Source organism: Musca domestica, unplaced genomic scaffold (assembly GCF_030504385.1).
Source record: "Musca domestica strain aabys unplaced genomic scaffold, Musca_domestica.polishedcontigs.V.1.1 37, whole genome shotgun sequence".
Lineage (NCBI taxonomy): Eukaryota > Metazoa > Arthropoda > Insecta > Diptera > Muscidae > Musca > Musca domestica.
This window is the reverse complement of record NW_026712321.1, coordinates 2207488-2227500: the sequence shown is the minus strand read 5'-3', so window position 1 is coordinate 2227500 and position 20013 is coordinate 2207488. Positions and strand designations below refer to the sequence as shown.

Here is a 20013-nt window from a genome sequence, read left to right as displayed (position 1 = left end):
TTCAAAACCAAAATTGGTTTGACAGTTCATTGTCCCAGCAGCAGCAATCCTTTGTTCATCTACGAAGAAGCCAGCCGATAACTTAAGCCAGCTAAATATGCGCTTTATGTATTTCCACCCTTAAGCTTGTCAAACTATTTTAACAAATTTTCAGTTGTTGTCAGTTTTTTGTTGACATTTAAACAATTTGCAATCATTTTTTCCATCCACTTTCCTATAGTTCAAAGTTTACCGTTATTTATACCACCTATTTACAACCCTGCAACTGAGCACACACCAAAATGTAACGGTTTTTCATCTCTACCATATATCACTGTGGTGTGAAAGAGACAAACATATGACACCTTTACAACAGTCACACGAATGAGCCAAACAGTGGTGTAACGTTTCTATTTCTGCTGTTGTGTGCTCGTTTAACATTCTCCAGTCAGCTATAGACGTCCTTGCTGGATTTTCCTGAGTTTTGTTATTCATTGCGAAAAAAGACACAAGAAGAAATAACGGTGTTTTAACGTTGGTAGGCTGCGCTCTTGTCATACCGTACCGTACATCACAGCTAACACTATTGGATTGGCAAAAAAAGTGGAAAAAATAATAGGAATAGGTACAACTGTGAAAACTGATTCTTCTTTGTTACCATTAACGCGTCGTTCGTTCGGGTACTGCAGATATAAAATATTATAGAGAGCTCTTACGTAAATATCTAGAGAAAAAAATATACAATTTTTTTAAAAATTATTTTATTAAGAACTTTTGACACAAAAAAGAGAAAAGAACATTAAAATCAAAGAAACCAAAGAAAGAAAAAAAAAAGACTTTTCCCAAAGAATCATTTTGAAGGAATTTCCAATGATACTCCTTTTTCCTATCTTAAATTAAAGACATTTTTGTGAAAGTGTGTTATTTTTATTAAACAAAAACTATAGATTAACAAATTTTACTAAATTTGACCCATTAATGTGTTGAAAAAATCCTAAAGTTAAAAAAATTATGTGATTGTCTTATGGTTACATAAGTTTTTTTCCTCATCTATGACAAGTCAAAAAAAAAGTCGAAATTAAATCACAGTGTGAGAGTCACGTTACGTTGTGGAAAATGACAAGCCAAGTCATTTTATTTATTTTAATTTTCCTGGGAGGCATTAGTGATTTCTTTTTTTCTAATTGGTTATTTAATTATTTTCGAAAAAAGAAGGAGTGTACCAAGAACAACAACAACAATGGCAAAAATATATGTATTAAGGTTGCCCCCCCCTCTGTCATTGTGAATGAAGTAGTGACAATGGGCAAATAGGCAACCATGCAACAACAATAACAGCAACAAAAGAAAGAAGAACAATAATGTGGAACACTAGAGTCATGTTTCTTGAAATTGACTTAACTAGGTCAGTTATTGAATTTTCAATCATCATCATCATCCTGGCTCACAACAACAAAACTCAACTCTACTCAGCTCTCTATGTGGAGCATTTTATATCTTCTCTCTCTCTCTTTCTGTTTTGTAATACATAATCTCTCTTTCTCTCTGCCTTTTTGTGCTCTCGTGTGCTTTAATCTGTGTCAACTGAAAACATGGTGTGGGGAAAATCGCCAAATCAAATAAAAAATCACAAAGATGCAGCACATTTGTCATTGCTCCTTGTGTAATAACAGTGTTGTCAAGTTACTTGAGTTCAAAATTTCACTAAGTTTGGAAAGGTAATATCACTTGTCTGTAAATCACTAGGTTTGTTGGCCGATTAAGTAAATCTTTTATCAAAGGTTGAAGGATAATTTGATCCGTTTATAAAACAAATTAAATATTCATCATTTTTAACAATGTTAAGATAATTTAGACTTGTCTTGTCTTCAGGTTGACATTTTTTTGCTTTTGATATTCTTCCTTTTGGAAGAATTGTCTGTAATTTTGCGTTCTGGTTTTTCTGTGTTTGGGAAATATCCACATAAAAGGTATTAATGTAATTTGAAGGTACTGTCTTCATTTCCCAATCAAATTTGGAAATATTTGGAAACCAATTGTCTAATTTTGTTCTATTGCTTTTCAATGTTTGGAAAATATTTATACAAAAAATTTGAAGGGACTGTCTTAATTTTCCAATCAAATTAAAGGTACTTGGAAGTTTTGATTTCTCTATGGGTTGAATAACTTCCTTCTGCTAGGTCAAAAAACCTCTTCTTCATTATAACCATGGCAGAACTAACAAGGTAAAGCCATGCAATTATATGTTTACAATTTTTTTTAATTATTCCTTTGCCAAAATCTTATTGTCAAAATATTTATTTATGAATATATGATATATGGGAATGGGAATTTGGGAATGGGATTTTTGTCACATGGATGTAACCATGATAAAATCAAGAAGGTAAAGTCATTTCAAATAAGACTATCCATCTCTGTGTTTTCTTCAATTTACCTTGTCTAATTTCACTTAATAAGAAACAGGTTCCCATCTCCAATCTCTTTGTTTATAATAGATTTATAAACATAAATTTTGGCAATGAGATGTTGTCAGAAGAATATTTGTTTTTGAAAAAATTTTAAACATGTGATTACATGACTTTACCTTATTAGTTGTACAGGGATATGACATAATTATCAAAGAAAATAGAATGGAATTTTATTTTTAATTTCGGACTTTTTCCAAGTTGAAAACTACCTTGCTCTGTTCCAGAACTGCAAGAATGAACAATTATTTACCACGATAACCGACTTTTCTTTTATGTTATCGAAAAAAAATGTAAAAGAAGTAGATTCTGGAATACAGCAATTGTTCCAGAAATTGCAAGAAAGTAAAAATGTTACTACGATAAACGATTTTTCTCTTATGATATCGAAACAATTTGCAAAAATAGTAGATTCTTGCAGTTTCGGGAACAGGGCATGTGTATATATGAAGGGCTGAACAAATAACTTTAAATGCAAATATGTCAAATCAAGTTCTTCACAGGTTTAGCTTTCGGCAATACCTGGCCAATTTAATTAATAGTACGTATACAGTTTACTGGATTTAAATTACCACTTCCATTTCCCATACGTCAAATAAATCCTCATAAGAAAGGTTAACCCGGTAAAAAGCTCGAATGTAAAAATACTGTAAAATTTTAGCAGATATATTTTGAATATCTGAAGACCTTTTATGTCATATTTATGTTAGAATTTTAATTTATTTATTTAATTTGATTTGAAGTATAAGTAATGGATGTGGCAATTTTAATCCAAATCTAGTGGGTTTACCCGTTTAAATGTAAACGTACCGTTAAATAGTTAGAATTGTATTCTTAATGACCTAAAAAGAGTATATCAGAAAAGTCCAAAGAGACTCAGACCTTAAATACAACTATGTCAAAAGAATCTCCTATTAGAGGAGGGTAAAATTGACACGTAAATCTTTTTCGGATGAAGTGTATTTTTTTGAAAACTGAAATTTAATCTATTTTGGCTGACGGCAAGTCTTTTTTAATCTTTTAGATTAATTGTAGATTAATTCGCAGATTTTATAGGCTTGCTATTGCTTGACCTAAAAAAGGATCACAGAAAAGCCTGAAGACATTATTTTAAAAGCAAAGATGTCAAAAGAAACTACTATGAGAAGAGTAATGTTGAGAATACATAAAACTCTATTTTGACTGCCTTAAGGTGCAAGTACATAAAAAGCTTGAAGTTATGGCTAGGCATACAGAGCCGAACTAAAATCCTGCCGCCGTTTTCCATTATAATTTGATATTAATATGCCTAGACATGATTTCAAGCTTTTTATATATTTGCACCCTTAAGCTGGGAATACATAAAGCGCTTATTTGGCTGGCTTAAGTCATCGGCTGGCGTCTTCGGAAATGAACAAAGGAGACTAGGGCCAAAATCGAACTAGGTCAACCTAAAACTCCTTTATTCATCTACGAAGAAGCCAGCCGATGACTTAAGCCAGCCAAATATGCGCTTTATGTATTTCCAGCCTTAAGCCATCGGCTGAATTCTTCATAAAAGAAAAAAGGGACGTAGGACCAAAATCGAACTAAGTCAACCTAAGACTCCTTTGTTCGTCTACGTTTTATGTATTCTCACCTTAATATCAACACCGAAATCTTGTTCGGCTGATGCGTATATTTTGAAGACTGAAATGAAATCTTTTTTTTTTTTGCTAACGGAAAAAGTCTTCATTGCCTTATAGAGCAGTGTGACTGAAAAGAGTCTTTTGGTAGATTTCATCGACGATTGCTTTAATAGCACATACACATATTATGTGTAAAAAATCGTCACATTGGCATCACTTGTGCCATGCGATAAGAAAAACAAGAAAAAATCCCGTTAGAAACTCATTGCTACTCAACTTCGTGTGTCTGTGACATGTGAAACATTTCGGCTCTCTTTTTCACACTGTATCTCTTTTTCCTGTCGAAGTGTTCAAGCTACAACAATAACAACAACTTTGGATTATACAAAAACCCAGCGAGTGTTAAAAGGGAAATGAAGCCATGTTTAGTATGGCAAACGAAAAAGGAACACAACGTCCAGTCATAGGGTAGAGAAAAAGAGACAACAATACTTACTCCCATGTAACGGATAACGAGTACGGCAAAAATGGAGCTAAGTTTAAAGAACGAGAGACAGAGAGAGAGGAAGAAGGCGAGAGAGAGAGCGAAAATAAATTATAAAGCTTTCAATTTATTATTGAAAAACAAACAGGAAATTAATATTGAAAAACGGCATTTTCTGTGCTGCAGAAAATAAAATGCCAAATACATTTTAGGCTACAAATGAAGTCCGTAGTAACATTGCTGCACAACTTCCGGTAGTTAGAAATGACAGAAAGATGGAAAAAAAATAACAACGGGAAAAGGATATCACAAAAATTATGTCATTCATGTCTTGTTGGTTGTATTTTATTTCCTTGCTGTTCAAAGAAAGCAAAGTGAGTGGTGGAATGAACATAAAACACAAATGGGGGAAAAATCAATGTTATTCATGGCATTTACTTTTTTAGTGTTTTTTTTTTCGTCATCCATTCAACCCACACACTCGCACGCACCAACGTTGCTATGTAAAAGTTGGAAAAAAAAACCAAAGACAACCAACCAACCAACCTAGTTAGCGGTTGTCATAGGAGGGGAGCGCCAAAGGAAATGAGGTAAAAGTGAGTTACACACTCACATAAACAATCCATGTGTGGCTCACACTCTCTTAAGCATGCACGACGACGTCGACGATGGCTAGCATTTGAAAAGAAATGCTTTGAGAGGTTTTCTTGCCTAAACATGTTTGCCTGCATGTATATATGTTTGTTTGTATCAACGTTCTGATGCATTGCAAGTGTAGTTAAAAAGCTAACATTCCAATCCAATTAAATTGTTCTTTTCTCTCATACAAGCGCCGACAGACCGACTGACTAACTAACCAAAAACTACTCGTAATACCCCCACACACTTATACCTGGAAGAACAATACATAGAAAACGAAGAAGAAGAAGAATGAAACACACAGATTTTTGCTGACAGCAGAGAATTGTAGAAGATGAATAAGGAAGAAAAAAAAAAGAAAACATAAATTAAGTTCGCTGAGGCCAAAACTTTTATAGTTTACATGGATTTATACAGACATACATATATATAGTAAAACCTTTGAATATAAACGCCAGTAAACGAGTCCTGTGAGATTTAATGTGTGGAAAAAATGACGTTTTCGATAACTGACTGGGCTGGGAGTTTTTAGCGATGAAAGAAAGGTGTCTTCAGAGACGGCTGCAGGGAAACATTTTTGGACGGCTAAAAAGAAGCACGAATTTTTGCGAATTTTATATGAACGATTTTAGAACTGAAAAAAATGTAGATAGTGATGACAGTGATTTCGAAAAAAAGTTAAATAATTCACTTAAAAAAAAAATATTGGTGAGAATACATAAGAGGCTTTTTTGATCGTCTTAAGTCATCGACTGGCTTTTTCGTAAAGGAACAACGCAAAAGGAGACTAGTAGAGAACAAAATGTTCGACTTTTAAATTGATATATGTTTGGCTGATTTGAAATAACTTAGAGTGAGAATACATAACACGATTTTTTGACTGGCTTAAGTCATCTGCTGGTTTCTTTGGAAAAGAACAAAGCAGCATAGGCCCAAAATCGAACTAAGTCAACCTAAAACTCCATTGTTCCTATACGAGAAGCCAGTCGACAACTTAAGCCAAACAAAAAAAGCGTTTTATGTATTCCTTCCTTTAAGGCCTGAAACGTAGACATTATAGACGACTAAAGTGGGAATTTTCTAATATTGGAAAAAAATATTTTTGGGAAAACGGAAAGTGAACTCTCTCGGAAAGTGAACTTTAAATGCAAACATGTTGAGCCGATCAGGGAGTGGATTCTTGTTCTATGAAAATATGAAATGAAAAATGTTTGCTTTATAAAAATTTTTATTTGACATTTCTTTCCTTTATAAAAGTTTTTACTTCACATTTTCACAGAACAAGAATTGAGGCCCAGTATTCCATTTCGACAAAAGCTAAATTGAAACGCCAGAATAAACCCTTTTTGAACGAAGCAAACAAAAACTTGTGGAGAGCAAAATGTTGGACTTTTGGAACCCTAAAAAGGGATCTCTAAATCAAATAAGAAAGCGTGGATTTGGATGACAATAAAGCAGAATTTTTAGATGATGGATAGAGATATTTTTGTCTGCTTGGAAAGGAGTGCTTTGAACTACTGAAAAGTAGACTTTATAAGCGACTGAAATTGGTGCCTTTTTCTAATATTGAAAATAATTTTTGTTGGGGACCCGGAAAGGGATCTTTCTCCCTGAAGTAACTTTAAAGGCAAGAATGTTAAGCCGATAAGGTTTCCATTTTGACAAAATCTATATTTAAACGCCAGAATAAACCCTTTTTGAACGAAACAAAAAAAGACTTGTGGAGGACAAACTGTTGGACTTTTGGAACCCTTAAAAGGGATCTCTTGATCGAATAAGAAAGCGTAGATTTGGACAACACTAAAGAGCAATTTTTAGATGATGGATAGAAATATTTTTGGATGATGGGAAAGAAGTGAAGGTCTGAAACGTAGATATTATAAACCACGAAGTGGGGATTTTCTAATATTGGAAAAAAAAATATTTTTGGGAGCCCGGAAAGTGAACTCTCTCATGAATGACTTTAAATGCAAACATGTTAAACCAATCGGAATCCAATTTCGAAAGATGCTAAATTGAAACGCGAACGAAACAAAAAAGACTTGTGGGGACAAAATATTTGACTTTTGGAGCCCTAAAAAGGGATCACTAAATCGAATAAGAAAGCGTGGATTTCGACAACACTAAAGAGGAATTTTTAGATGATGGATAGATATATTTTTGGCTGATTGGAAATGAGTGCTTTGAACGACTGAAAAGTAGACTTTATAAGTGACTAAAATTCGTGTTTTTTTCCCTAATATTGAATTTGAAAATGAATATTGATATTTGAAAAGTAACTTTAAATGCAAATATGTTAAACCGAACGGCATCCCAGTATGACAAAGACTAAATTAAAACGTCCGAAACGACGCAAAAGGGGACTTTTGGAGCACTAAATGCTGGGTATTTGGAGCACCAAAAAGGGGTCTCTAAATCGAATAAGGAAGTGTAGATTTGGATGACAGAGCAACAGTATTTAAAGACGCTAGAAATGTTTTTTTTTTTTTTTTTTTTTTTTTTTTTGGCGGATTGAACGACTGAAAAGTACACTGAAGTTGACTTTATCCAATATTGAAAATAAATATTTTTGGGAGCCCGAACTCTGTCTCTAAAGTAACTTTAAATGCAAATATGTTAAACCGAGCATTCCAGATCGACGAAGGCTAAATTGAAACAAACGATAATACGCTTTTTGAACAATGCAAAAGGAAACATGAGGGGGACAAAATGCGGAATTTTTAGATCCCGAAAAGTCAACTCTCACTCCAAAGTAACTTTAAATGCAGATATGTTAAGTCGATTTGGATTCAACTTCGAAAAAGGCTAAGTTCAATACGCCTTTTGAACGACGCCAAAGGAGACTTGTAGAGGATAGAATTTTTCGACTTTTAGAACCCTAAAAGAGACTTCTAAATCGGATAAGAAAGCGTACATTTGGATAGGAGAAAATCGGCATACTTTAGTTAGGCGCCACTATGCAAGAACTTTTACATAGTAATTAAGACATGCCAGAAAAAGATTGATTTTCATTCAAGTCAATAACTAGGATTCCGGACATTTAATGATAAACTGACTCTAGAGTAGACTCTCTTTACCACCCATACATATTTTCATGTGAAAGGCTTGATTTCCATCATAAGTTATCCAAGTCAAGAAAATTACTGTATTCTGGCGCCCGATGCAAACTTCATTAGTGGCGCCCAATGACAAGCTTTCTGACTAGACACCAGGAAGTTTTTGAAATTAAATTTCCTGGCATCCAAAATATAAACTGGCGCTAGAGTAGACTCTCCCTAAGCATATATTTTTTCTTTCAAGTCATTAACTTCATATCCAGTCTTCCATACACAAAAAGTGGCCCTAGAGTAGACCTTGGCTAAGCTCTAAACCTATTCTCCTCTAAATTGTTTGATATCCACAATAAGTAATCCTACTTAGGCAAATTTTTGCATGCTGGCGTCCAATGACAAACTTTATGACTAAAGACCAGGATTGAAAATCCGCGCTAGAAAATGTCACTATGAGACACTTCGGAAGCAAACATTTTTTTCTTTCAAGTCAATAATTTTATATCCTGGCTTCCAAAGACAAACTGCCTCAAGAGTAGAACCTCGTTAAGTTGCAAGCTTATTCCTATCTAAAAAGTTTGATATTTACGATAAGTTATCCAAGTTATCCAAGTCTGGGACATTTTTGCATGCTGGCGCCCAATGGCAAACTTTGAAAAATATTTTCTCCGAAATTTTTTCATTTCATATTGCTTATCTTTTTAAACATTTAAACCTGACATTTTTTGCAGAGCAAAAATTGATCATTGATAACTATTTGTTGGTCTGTTCCAGAACCGGCAAGAATCTCCTAGTTTTGCAATATCATAAAGGAAAAATCGGTTATCGTAGTAAAAACTTTTTGATTCCTGCAGTTCGGGAACATACTACATATTATTCTGAAAAAAATTTGAGATTTTCTAATGACGAAAGTATTTTTCATTGAAAAATTCATTCATTCCAAACGTATTGACAAAATTGGGACACCCTGTATGTTGGAGTATAACCATTCACTCACTCGTCGTCCATCAAGCACACACACACTCTCAATAAGAATGGGTCCTGAGAGTGGGCTGTGGGCTGTGAGGGCTCTTTACTGTATTTCATTTGCCCAGGGGGGCGGCAGGGGCCAGAAGCTTCCTCAAGAAGAATTTTTCTTTTACGGTTCGTTTTGTGGCTCTGTTGACGACCATGTTGTTGTTGTCGTCGTCGTTTGTGTTGTTATTGTTGTTGGTTGCTATACTATTATTATTACTCTTGCTGTTGTTGTTGTTGCTGGTAATTAGGTCGTTTATAGCGTCATCGTCATCATTGTATCGAGTTGAAATGTTGTTGTTGTTGTAGTAGTAGTGGTGCAACAACATAGATGGCATAAAGAAATGGAATACAAATTTCTAAATCGAACAATAAGAATGAGCAAAAAACGAAACTACGGAACTACAAAAGAAAACTAACGACCAACCGACCGAAAGCAAGGCAAAACCGAATCGAAACCACCACACCACTCAATAGGTCGTGGACATACAAAAATAGACAGACATTTGAATCCAAAATGCAAAAAAGAAAGTTGGACTCTATTTTTCTTCCTTTTTTCTTCTTTAAATTCTATCAAACATAATATCCAACCAAAAAAGAAATAAAAATAAGGACATGCACGGTGCTTAAGTGAAATGTGAGAAAAAAAAAGTGTAACAAAATGTATTTTTTTTCTTCTTGTGCTGCTTTCGGTGGGAGAGTTATGAAACTGTGTCACAATGATAATGTCACAAAGAGGGACATGTCTTTTTTTGTAGTCTAGATTTTTTCTAAAAACCCAGGTACTTAACGTAATGAAGATTTAATGGAAAATGCTATTGTTTTTGTGTTCGGTTGGGGGGAAGGGGAGGAAAGATTATGTTGGACCGAAAAAAATCAGAAAACTAACCACGAAAAAATAGCCTGTTATTAGCATAAACTTAAGTGGCGCCCAATGATACCATGGCGACTGTGATTGCAAATCTTTCGGAATTCGGTGGATTTTAGACAAATATTAACAAATCCAGAGCCAATTACAAAACTATTTTGTTACACTGGCGCCCAATGGCACCAGATGTCAATGTTTTGTAATCTGCCTTGGTTCTAATGCTTGTAAATCTTTCGACGACTCAAAGGATTTTTATTGAGACTAGTCGACGACGGAAATGTGAATAAAAGGCAGGCTTTATGAACCGAAATAAGTGTTTAACATAGCTCCAGGACCTGAAACGCCTCAAAAAAAAAGTAAAAAAACAATAATTATAATAAATAAAAATAATAATAATTTTAACCAGTACCCTCCAGCATGAGAACCTATATCAACAATTTTTGTAAGGCAGTTAAAAACTTGAAATACAAAGTTTCAAACAAATTTTTAATGAAAATTTGGGAAAACCATCAGAATATCCGAATATAGAGTACCGTAGGTACCACTATATGGCCGACATACCAGAGTGTGGACTTATATTAACTATTTTTTGGCAAGGGAGTTAGGAACCCGTAACAACCTTCAAATACCAAATTCCAGACAATTCCATTGAAAATTCTGGCCTAAATCGTTAAAATGCTTAAAATGAGGGGTACCTCTGTAGGGGGGCTATACCACAATGTGGACCTATATTAACTTTTTTTCCGCAAGGTGCTTAGGACCCTTGTAACAACCTCAAAATACCGAATTCCAGACAATTCCCTTGAAAAATATGTCGAAAATCGACGAAATCCTTAAAATGAGGGGGTACCTCTAAGGAGGGCTATACCACAATGTGGACCCATATTAACTATTTTTTGGCAAGGAGCTTTGGAACCTGTAACTATCTTCAACCCGTACCGTAGCAACCTTCAAATGCCAAAGTCCAGACAATTCCACTAAAAATTGTGCATAAATTGTCAAAATGCTTAAAATTAGGAGATACCTTCATATGGGACCTATAACACAATGTGAACCTATATTAAATATTTTTTGGCAAGGTGCTTAGGAACCCGGAACAAACTTCAAATACCAAATTTCAGATAGTTTCTTTGAAAAATGTACCGAAATTCGTCGAAATGCTTAAAATGAGGGGGTAACTTCATATGGGGTTATACCACAAAATGGACCTATGTGGACTTTTTCTGCAAGGTGGTTAGGAACATGAAATAACTTTCTAATAACAAATTCCAGACAATTCCGTTGATCAATATGGCAAAAAGCGTCAAAATGTTGAAACAGAGGGGGTACTTTCATATGAGGGCTATACCAAAATGTGGACCTAAATTAAGTGTTTTACCGCAAAAAGGTTAGGAACCCATAACAACCTTCAAATAACAAATTCCAGACAATTCCGTTGAAAAAGTTGCTGAAAATCTTCGAAATGCTAAAAATGTGGGTTTACCTTCATGCCACAAGGTGGATCTATATTAAATATTATTTTTGGCAAGGTGCTTATGAACCCCTAAATACATACAAATACCAAATTTCAGACAATTCTGTTAAAAAATGCGACGAAAATCATCGATATTTTTAAAATGAGAGGTTACCTTTATAGGAAGGCTATAACACAATGTGGACCTATATTAACTATTTTTCGGCAAGGTACTTAGAAACCCGTGACAACCTTCAAATACCAAATTTCAAACAATTCCTTTGAAAAACGCGCCACAATTGGTCAAATTTTTAAAAAGAGCTGTTCACACTACATACCGTTATATAGGGGTTATACGAAAAAGTTAGTCTAAGTTCAGATCCAAAACGTATGTGTACCAAATTTCAATACTATATCTCAATTCTTTCGAAAGATATCATGATTACCACAGACGGACGGACGGACGCCAATGACAAAATCTGATTAGAATTTTACGCCGATCATGAATATACATACTTTGTTGAGTGTGAAATGATTACTTGATGATTACTTGATGTGTGGCTCGGTTGTTTGCTGTGTGCAGTAACTGATCTTTGTTTAGTTAGCACAGATGTTGATAACATTTCGGGGAGTTCACAGTCCATAGAGGCAAACTCAACAATGGTTAGATTATTAGTAGAAATAAAAGATGGCGCAAATGTAATCCACTTACCAGAAAATGCTATAAATTTTACGATTGGCACCTAATGACTTAATTACAGCAAAAAAAAAAAAAAAAAAAAAAAAACAAAAACGTTGGAATGTCATGATAACTTCTGGTTTAATTATCGAGCTGTGTTTGGTTAGCACAGAGATCGTTAAAGCGTAAGGGGTGTTCACAGTGCATAATTGTGAAATAAATTGTAGCAGAGTTGTTCATATATCACAAATGTTCAAACAATAAGAGCTGTTCACACTACATAATTAGATAATAATTAGATAATAATTTATAATCAATCATTTTTTATTAAAAATTCAAATATGAATGTTAACTCTCAATGAAACATTATTATTTGTTTAATTTCCTAGCTAAACTGCTGTGTGGCTCGATAGCATGATAACTCTTTGTTGAATGGACGAGCTGTGTTTTGTTAGCACAAATATCCTTGAAGCTTAAGGGGAGTTCACAGTGCGTAATGGTGAAATAAATTTTATCATAGATGTTCATGACGTTTATCATTACCTTAAGGGCTGCTCACACAACATTATGACCAATTTGGCTATGGTTTGATTATTAATTCAAATAAGTCCTTTCTTTTATTAAAATTTTAAATATTAAAGTTTTATTTCAATTAAAACAATAATATTTATTGAGTTTCGATAGCATGATAATAGCTGGTTTAATGATCGAGCTGTGTTTAGTTACCGCAGAGATCATTGAAGCTTAAGGGGTGTTCACAGTGGATAATGGTGAAATAGACCAATAATTTCTTTTATAGAAAAGCCTAACCAATATATTTTTTAAATAGCTAAATCATGGTAAAATTAAGATGTTAAAGTCATGCAATCATATGTTTACATTTTTTTTTTCAAAATTATTTATTTGACAATAGCTAATTGTCAAAATGTATATTTTTAAACCAGAGATGGGTTTTCTATGCAGTGAAATTTGACAAAGCAAAGCATAAGAAAATCAGAGATGGATATGTTTATTTCAAATGACTTTACCTTCTTAATTTTACCTTTAGCTAAATGTCTTTTTATGGAAATTTAAAATATTTTAAATAGACGGGACAACTAAGTGGCGTAATATTTAAAACAAACTTAGAAATAGCCTTAAAGTACGTTTACACATACTAAATGGAGCGGATTTCAATAGTCAAATCCTTTGCGTTTACGTCAAATTAAATCGATTTCCAAATCCTGTGAATTTTATTTGACGTATTATAGAATTTAAAGTTAAACCCCCATTGGATTTATTATGTCTGAACGGTATTTTATATTCGTATGAAAAATCCATATTGAAAATTTTACACTCTACAACCAATATTTAATGCAAATTAACCTTTTGTTTCCCAATATTTTGGATTATAATTTTATGACAATGACATTTTCGTTTTTTTTTTGGGAAAATCTCTTCCGTATTATGAAACACATGTATCATATAACAAACATTATTAATAACATTATTTTTTTGTGTTTTCTTTAATCTCTTTGCATGTCTCTCTCTCTCTATTTCGCTGTCTCTCGATATTTGATTTTGTCTGTACAGTTCTATATAACAAAAGCTACACTGCGATATGTTGTTGTTGATTTAACATTCGACATTAACGGTTTGGTTTCTTTGATTTCTCTCTCTCTCTGTCGCTGTCTCCCTCTCTCAGTGTGAGTGTGTGTGCGTGTGCCTGTTATACAAAAGGAAGCGAAATTACAGAGACGAAACACGGAAAATAAATAACACGAAAACTAAAATAGAAAGCAAAAAAACGAAGGATATATCACTGCGTGTATTGTTTTGGGTTTGAACCTCTATTGATTTAATTGTTGCTGCTAACTATTTGCTGCCATTTGAGAGAATAACCCATCACTCAACAACTACCTACAACGGAAGAGAAGAACCAAGAATCGTTATATTATTGTGTTTGTGTGGGTCGTCCGTCGTTTTTTAAACCCAGTTGTTAGTTTGTTCGCGGTTGGTTGGCTTATCGGTTCAGTGACAACGATTCGTGCTTGATTTGTAATTTTCGAAGATATTATTGTTGGTTGCCTCAAACCGCCGTTTCCTTAATCCGGTAAAGAAAACTTACTGCAACTACAGCAGAAAAAAAGAAAAGAGAAAAGAAAACCACAAAAGTAAAAGAAACAAAAAACCCACAACAACAACAACCACAAAACAATTAGTTAACAATGTCACCCTTTATGGAAAGAACATTACTTTTGGTTGCCTTCCTGGCATGCCTGCATGGTAAGTACCGATACCCCTACGAAACGAAACCTAGTTATACTAATGTAATCAGTTCACTGTGAATAGCGTAGATGTGTAACACATAATAGAGTAGGGTTCACATTGTGTGGTCAATGGGGAATAACATTAGGAATTCCCAACGGGGAAAGTAGGACAATTAAAAAGGACTTTTAGTGAAACGAATTGATTTAATGAGATTTGGGAAAATAAAAAACAAAACATTAATCAGTGTTAGAGGAATGTAAATTACAAAGAATATTTAGGGGGGATTTTTATGATTTTTGGCCAGTAATCACACTAAAGTACATGAATAGTTTATGCAGTTGCAAATGCATTGTTGTTGCTGTATTGGCCACAAATCTTAAGGGGGCTCCTAAGCTGGCACACTAAACACCATGAAATCTATGTCAATTGATTATGCAAAAGAATAATTATGCCAAATCAAATATTTTTGCTTAAATTAAATGCAATTTAAAAGCAATTCCAGCAGAATATATTATTCCATTATTACTTCCATTTAAGTAACTGTAGTAGAAAATAAGACAGCAAGTTCTGAAGTGATTTACTGAATTATATATTTTATTATTACATATCTATCGCTTCATATAGACTTTTTATATAAATGTTTTGAGTTTGAAAGATACCGATTTTTGTAAAGATATAAAGTTAAAAGGTAAATATATATAGATAGAGAATCCTACCAGTGTTGACCGGCTGAAGTGTTTCGTCTTTTTAATATTAATTTTATATGTGACATAAAAAAGTTATGTCTTTGGCCAGCAATTCTATGTGTGGCTAGATAGTTTTATAATGGCGTGTTTTATTAAGAACAAAAGCTGTGTTTAGTTTACATGTAAAAATGTCTTGGGGTTGGAGCTATGTTTAGTTTTAAATATGAAACGTGGCAGAATTAAGAAGGTAAAGTCATGCAACCAAGTGTTTACATTTTTTTTTTTTTAATTTCTCTTTTATGAATTTAGGATAAAAATACAGGTAGATGCATCAACGCTAAAGAACATTGCTATGTCAACATTTTTATTTTTTTCCCAAATTTAACGAGATTTTTATATGTTTTCTTATATGTGTGGCTAGATAGTTTTATAATGGCGTGTTTTATTAAGAAAAAAAAGCTGTGTTTAGTTTACATGAGAAAAAGTCTTGGGGTTGGAGCTATGTTTAGTTTTAAATATGAAACGTGGTAGAATTAAGAAGGTTAAGTCATGCAACCAAGTGTTTACATTTTTTTTTAATTTCTCTTTTATGAATTTAGGATAAAAATACAGGTAGATGCATCAACGCTTAAGAACATTGCTATGTCAACATTTTTATTTTTTTCCCAAATTTAACGAGATTTTTATATGTTTTCTTATACGAAGCAAATCGGAGGTTGCTATGACATACATTTTCAACAATTTTTATAAATTTATATAAATTATACCAGGTTATAAATCCATTGAATATACACAAACCAGAGATGGGAATCTGTTTTTTAAGCAGTGAAATTTGTCAACGTAAATTATAGAAAATTCAGAATTTTGGAATTTAAAATTTCTTAATTTTTCAGTAATTTTCAATTTAAATTTTAATAGTCTAAACAAATTAATTTTGGTCTTACAGGAATTTTAGGTTAATTTAAATGGACTCTTTTTATACCCATACCCACCATAGTATGGAGGGTATATTAAGTTTGTCATTCCGTTTATAACACCTCGAAATATACATTTTAGACCCCACAAAGTATATATATTCTTGATCAGCATAAAATTCTATGTCGATTTGTCAATGTCCGTCCGTCTATCAGTCTGTGGAAATCACTCTAGCTTCCGAACGAAATGAAGTAGGTTAATAAAATTTTACTCAAATGTGTACTATGTCTGCAGGACTTTTGGTATTGAAAATGGGTCATATATAACGGTACCCCCCAATATTCAGTATTTTGATGATTTTAGCGACATTATTTACCGGAATTGTTTCAAATTTCGCATTTGAAGTTCGTAATAAATACTACAGCCTATGACAGAAAATTGTCTGTGCAGGTCCACGTCTTCGTATAGCCCCCATATTACGGTACACCCCGATATTCGGTATTTTGATGATTTTAGCGATATTATTTATCGGAATTGTTTCAAATTTCGCATTTGAAGTTCGTGAAGTTCGATATAACAGCCTATGACAAAAAATTTTCTGTGCAGATCCACGTTTTATAACCACCATGGTACCTCCCTATATTCGACGATTTTGATGATTTTAGCTACATTATAAACAGATTTTTTTCAAGTTTCGCATTTGAATATTGTGATATAAGTTGCCTTGTGACAAAAGTTGCTCATGTCCTAATTAATTCTTATTTTTTTGAACAAAGCTTGTAGGCAAACAGATGAGTGATCATTAAACTGTGTTTAGTTGGCACAAATATGTTTTGTATGAAGAACCGACCATTATTAGTTGAAAGAATATTAAATTTCAGAAAGAACGGGAATGAAAACTTAATACTTCGATTATTTCTTTCCCCCTCTAATCACAAACGCAGTTTTATTGTATCAAAATCAGGTCTTCGTCATTAAAAAAATTATGCAGCCACATGGAGTATCCCTAATCGAAAGAGTTATAGAAAAAATATAAAATGCCGTAAGGAAAGCCATTGTAAAATTGGAAAAACAAGAATTATTTTAGAAGTCAGAAAAATTCAATAATTTACTCCACCTTCAATGAAATCCTTTCAGTTGAGGACTTTATGAGTGAGCACCCAGAAGAAAGCCTATATGAACTGGCAAAATTCGTAAGGGAAAGCAAAGCAGAAACTTAATTAGAAGACACATAGAAAAAGTCTATAAAACTAGTTTTGGCCATTGTAAAGGATTGCTTGCAAAGACTGTGGGCCATTTTCACCTTTCTCTATGTCAAAATAGACAAAGGCATTGGCAAATAGAAAAAAAACTATTATCGTTAAACTCTGTTATGCATACTAAGAGGAGTTCACATGCAATAGAATGATATTAGTACAATGACGTTTACATGCAAATATTTGCGTGGGTTAACCCCATGGAAGAAGAATATTGGGATAATGAACTGTCAAACCAATCTTGGAATTGAAAATTTTCAATGAAAAAATATTGAAATTTGTAAAAATTGTCAAACCCATCTTGGAATTGAAAATTTTGAATGAAAAAATATTGAAAAAAAACAACCTTCGTATAAGAAAAGGAAGAAAAATCCACATATTTTTGGCAAAACATTTTAAAAATTTTGGCATATCAATCTTAAAAGTTAAAGTACATTTACATACCGGGGTAACCCTTTACTCTGTCCATGGTAGAAGAATACAGGTAGTCGCTTCGACACAGCTGCTGGGACAATGAAATGTCAAACTGATTTTGGAATTGAAAATGTTGAATGAAAAATTATTGAAGTTTAACAAATTGTTGGAAAATGCATATTATAACAACCTCCTATTGGCGTCGTGTAAAGAAACATTTAAAAATCTATTTATTTTTGATAAAAAATTTAAAAATTTTTGATATATCAATGTTCTCATGCGTTGATGCATCTACCTGTATTCTTCTACCATTGTTTACCCTTATAATTAAATTACGCTTACATACATATTTTTTTGGGGTTAATCCTTTACTTATGTCCAATAAATCTTAATTTTTATTGAACAAAGTTTGTAGTATCTGTCTCTGTGATCATTAAACTGTGTTTAGTTGGCATAAATTCACACCATATAAAGAGCATTCACATCTGACATTTGTACGTTGAAAGAAAATTAACTTTCCGGAAGAAAATTTATGAAAGCTTAGTACGCTTCTTATTCCTCTTCATCTTAACCACAAAATTAGTTTTATTGCAATCAAACTTTCTATGTGAGTCGTAAGTCCAAAAATAAATAATCATTGAACTTTGTTTAGTTAGCGTAGGTGGTGTGTATATTAAGGGGAGTTCGCATGCCAACAATGCATTGTATAATAATATTAGTAAAACTGTTTTGCATAGCTTTATATATTGCCTTTTCTCAAACGTCTTTTTCTTATGAAATAACTGCAGTAATGGACTTATAATTTTAAAGCCGGAACCAATAAACGTTGAGTTATATAAAAATATCTCCAATAGACACAAAAAAGGCCAAAAAATAAATTTTGTAGTACGATAACGTCATCTCGCGTTATTAATAGTCAATCTGCTATATTTTTCGTGTATATTAATTACCATTTTGATAAAATCACAGGTGACAATATATGTGTACTTCATTGACCACATACGGGTACAATGGGCGAAGCATTCAGTTATGTACGTGACACGTGTGCAATTATAAGTGAACAATAATTGCATGTTTTGTTTTAATTTTCTATTTTATTCCATTCAAACCGCCTAAGTGGATTATGTTAAAAATAGTCTGTCTTAACATAGAACACACGAAACATGTGGTAGACATTTGCCTGCTACTAAGCTTTTAGATTTTAGGGGGTTTTCGCAGGGACAAACGAAAATTATAAAAATATGTAGGGGGATTGAATTAGCAAAAGAGGATAGAGTAGAAAATTAATTAGATTTTTTAATGTTATCATTTCTTTGTGAATTACCAATAAATTTTTATATATTTTGTGTAAATAACTTTACTTGTTTTTATTTTCCAGTTACAACGGCTCTTATGTGCTATGATTGTAATAGTGAATACGATCGCCGTTGCGGTGATCCATTCGATCCCTATTCGATAGGTGAGGTTAACTGCAGCAAACAAGAGCCACGTGAACATCTTAAGGATAAGGTACCAGTTTTATGCCGTAAAACCGTACAAAAGGGTAAGTAAATGAAATTTTTTGAATAATTTGAAATAAACTCGATTTGATGTGTGGCCTGGTGACTTGAAAATACACTAGCAAAGGGGATTTATTTGTGGCAACTCTTGCAGCGTCTAGTTGTGTTATTTTCGTGTGTCTAGTGCTATAATAATTCTAATTTCTTTTTTGGGTTTATAGTGGTATTTCATAGTGAACTTCCTAATAAATTGTTAAATCGAATTCCGCCAGTTAAGTGGTTTGTGAAATTCTGTTGTAAAACGCCTTAGTTTTAATAGAATAGTGACATTTTATTTTTTGTCTGGCTCGCTGCACTTTCAGTGATTATTTTGTTTTGTTATCATTTTGACGTTTTGTCACTATTGTTCTTTGTGTTTACTGTTCTTAGATAACACTAGGTTCAGATTTCAGAGCATACTTTCAGGCGGTAACTATTTAACTATTACTAATGCTTTAACCCTTTAAATATTTTAACCCTTATACAATCATCAAATAAACATTTATTCCTTGATAATGGAATGTATAAATAAAGTTATAAATAAGTAAAGTTATAATAAAGACTGTACAGAACGTTTGCTGACTTAAGGTGCAAATACATAAAAAGCTTGAAGTCATGGCTAGACATATTAATGTCAAATTATAATGTAAAACGACGGCAGGATTTTAGTGCGGCTCTGTAATCCCTTTATGAAATGTCACAAAATATGCCTAGCC

The 20013-nt window shown here is 33.0% G+C and overlaps 1 protein-coding gene across 5 annotated transcripts in view; it reads left to right on the top strand.

Moving 5' to 3' along the window:
- Positions 1–296: 296 nt before the first annotated feature.
- Positions 297–20013, top strand: part of LOC101895987 (protein quiver) — a 31712-nt gene continuing 11995 nt past the window's right edge. Inside the window, exons 1-3 of one of the 5 annotated variants that reach the window (XM_059126152.1) lie at positions 297–517; positions 13811–14503; positions 19138–19302. In XM_059126152.1, the coding sequence (XP_058982135.1) occupies positions 14446–14503; positions 19138–19302 (223 nt within the window). In that variant the 5' untranslated portion in view covers positions 297–517; positions 13811–14445. Of the gene's footprint in view, positions 696–13810; positions 14504–19137; positions 19303–20013 lie in introns of all 5 variants that reach the window. The other 4 variants (XM_059126150.1, XM_059126153.1, XM_059126151.1 and 1 more) reach the window with 4 other exon arrangements.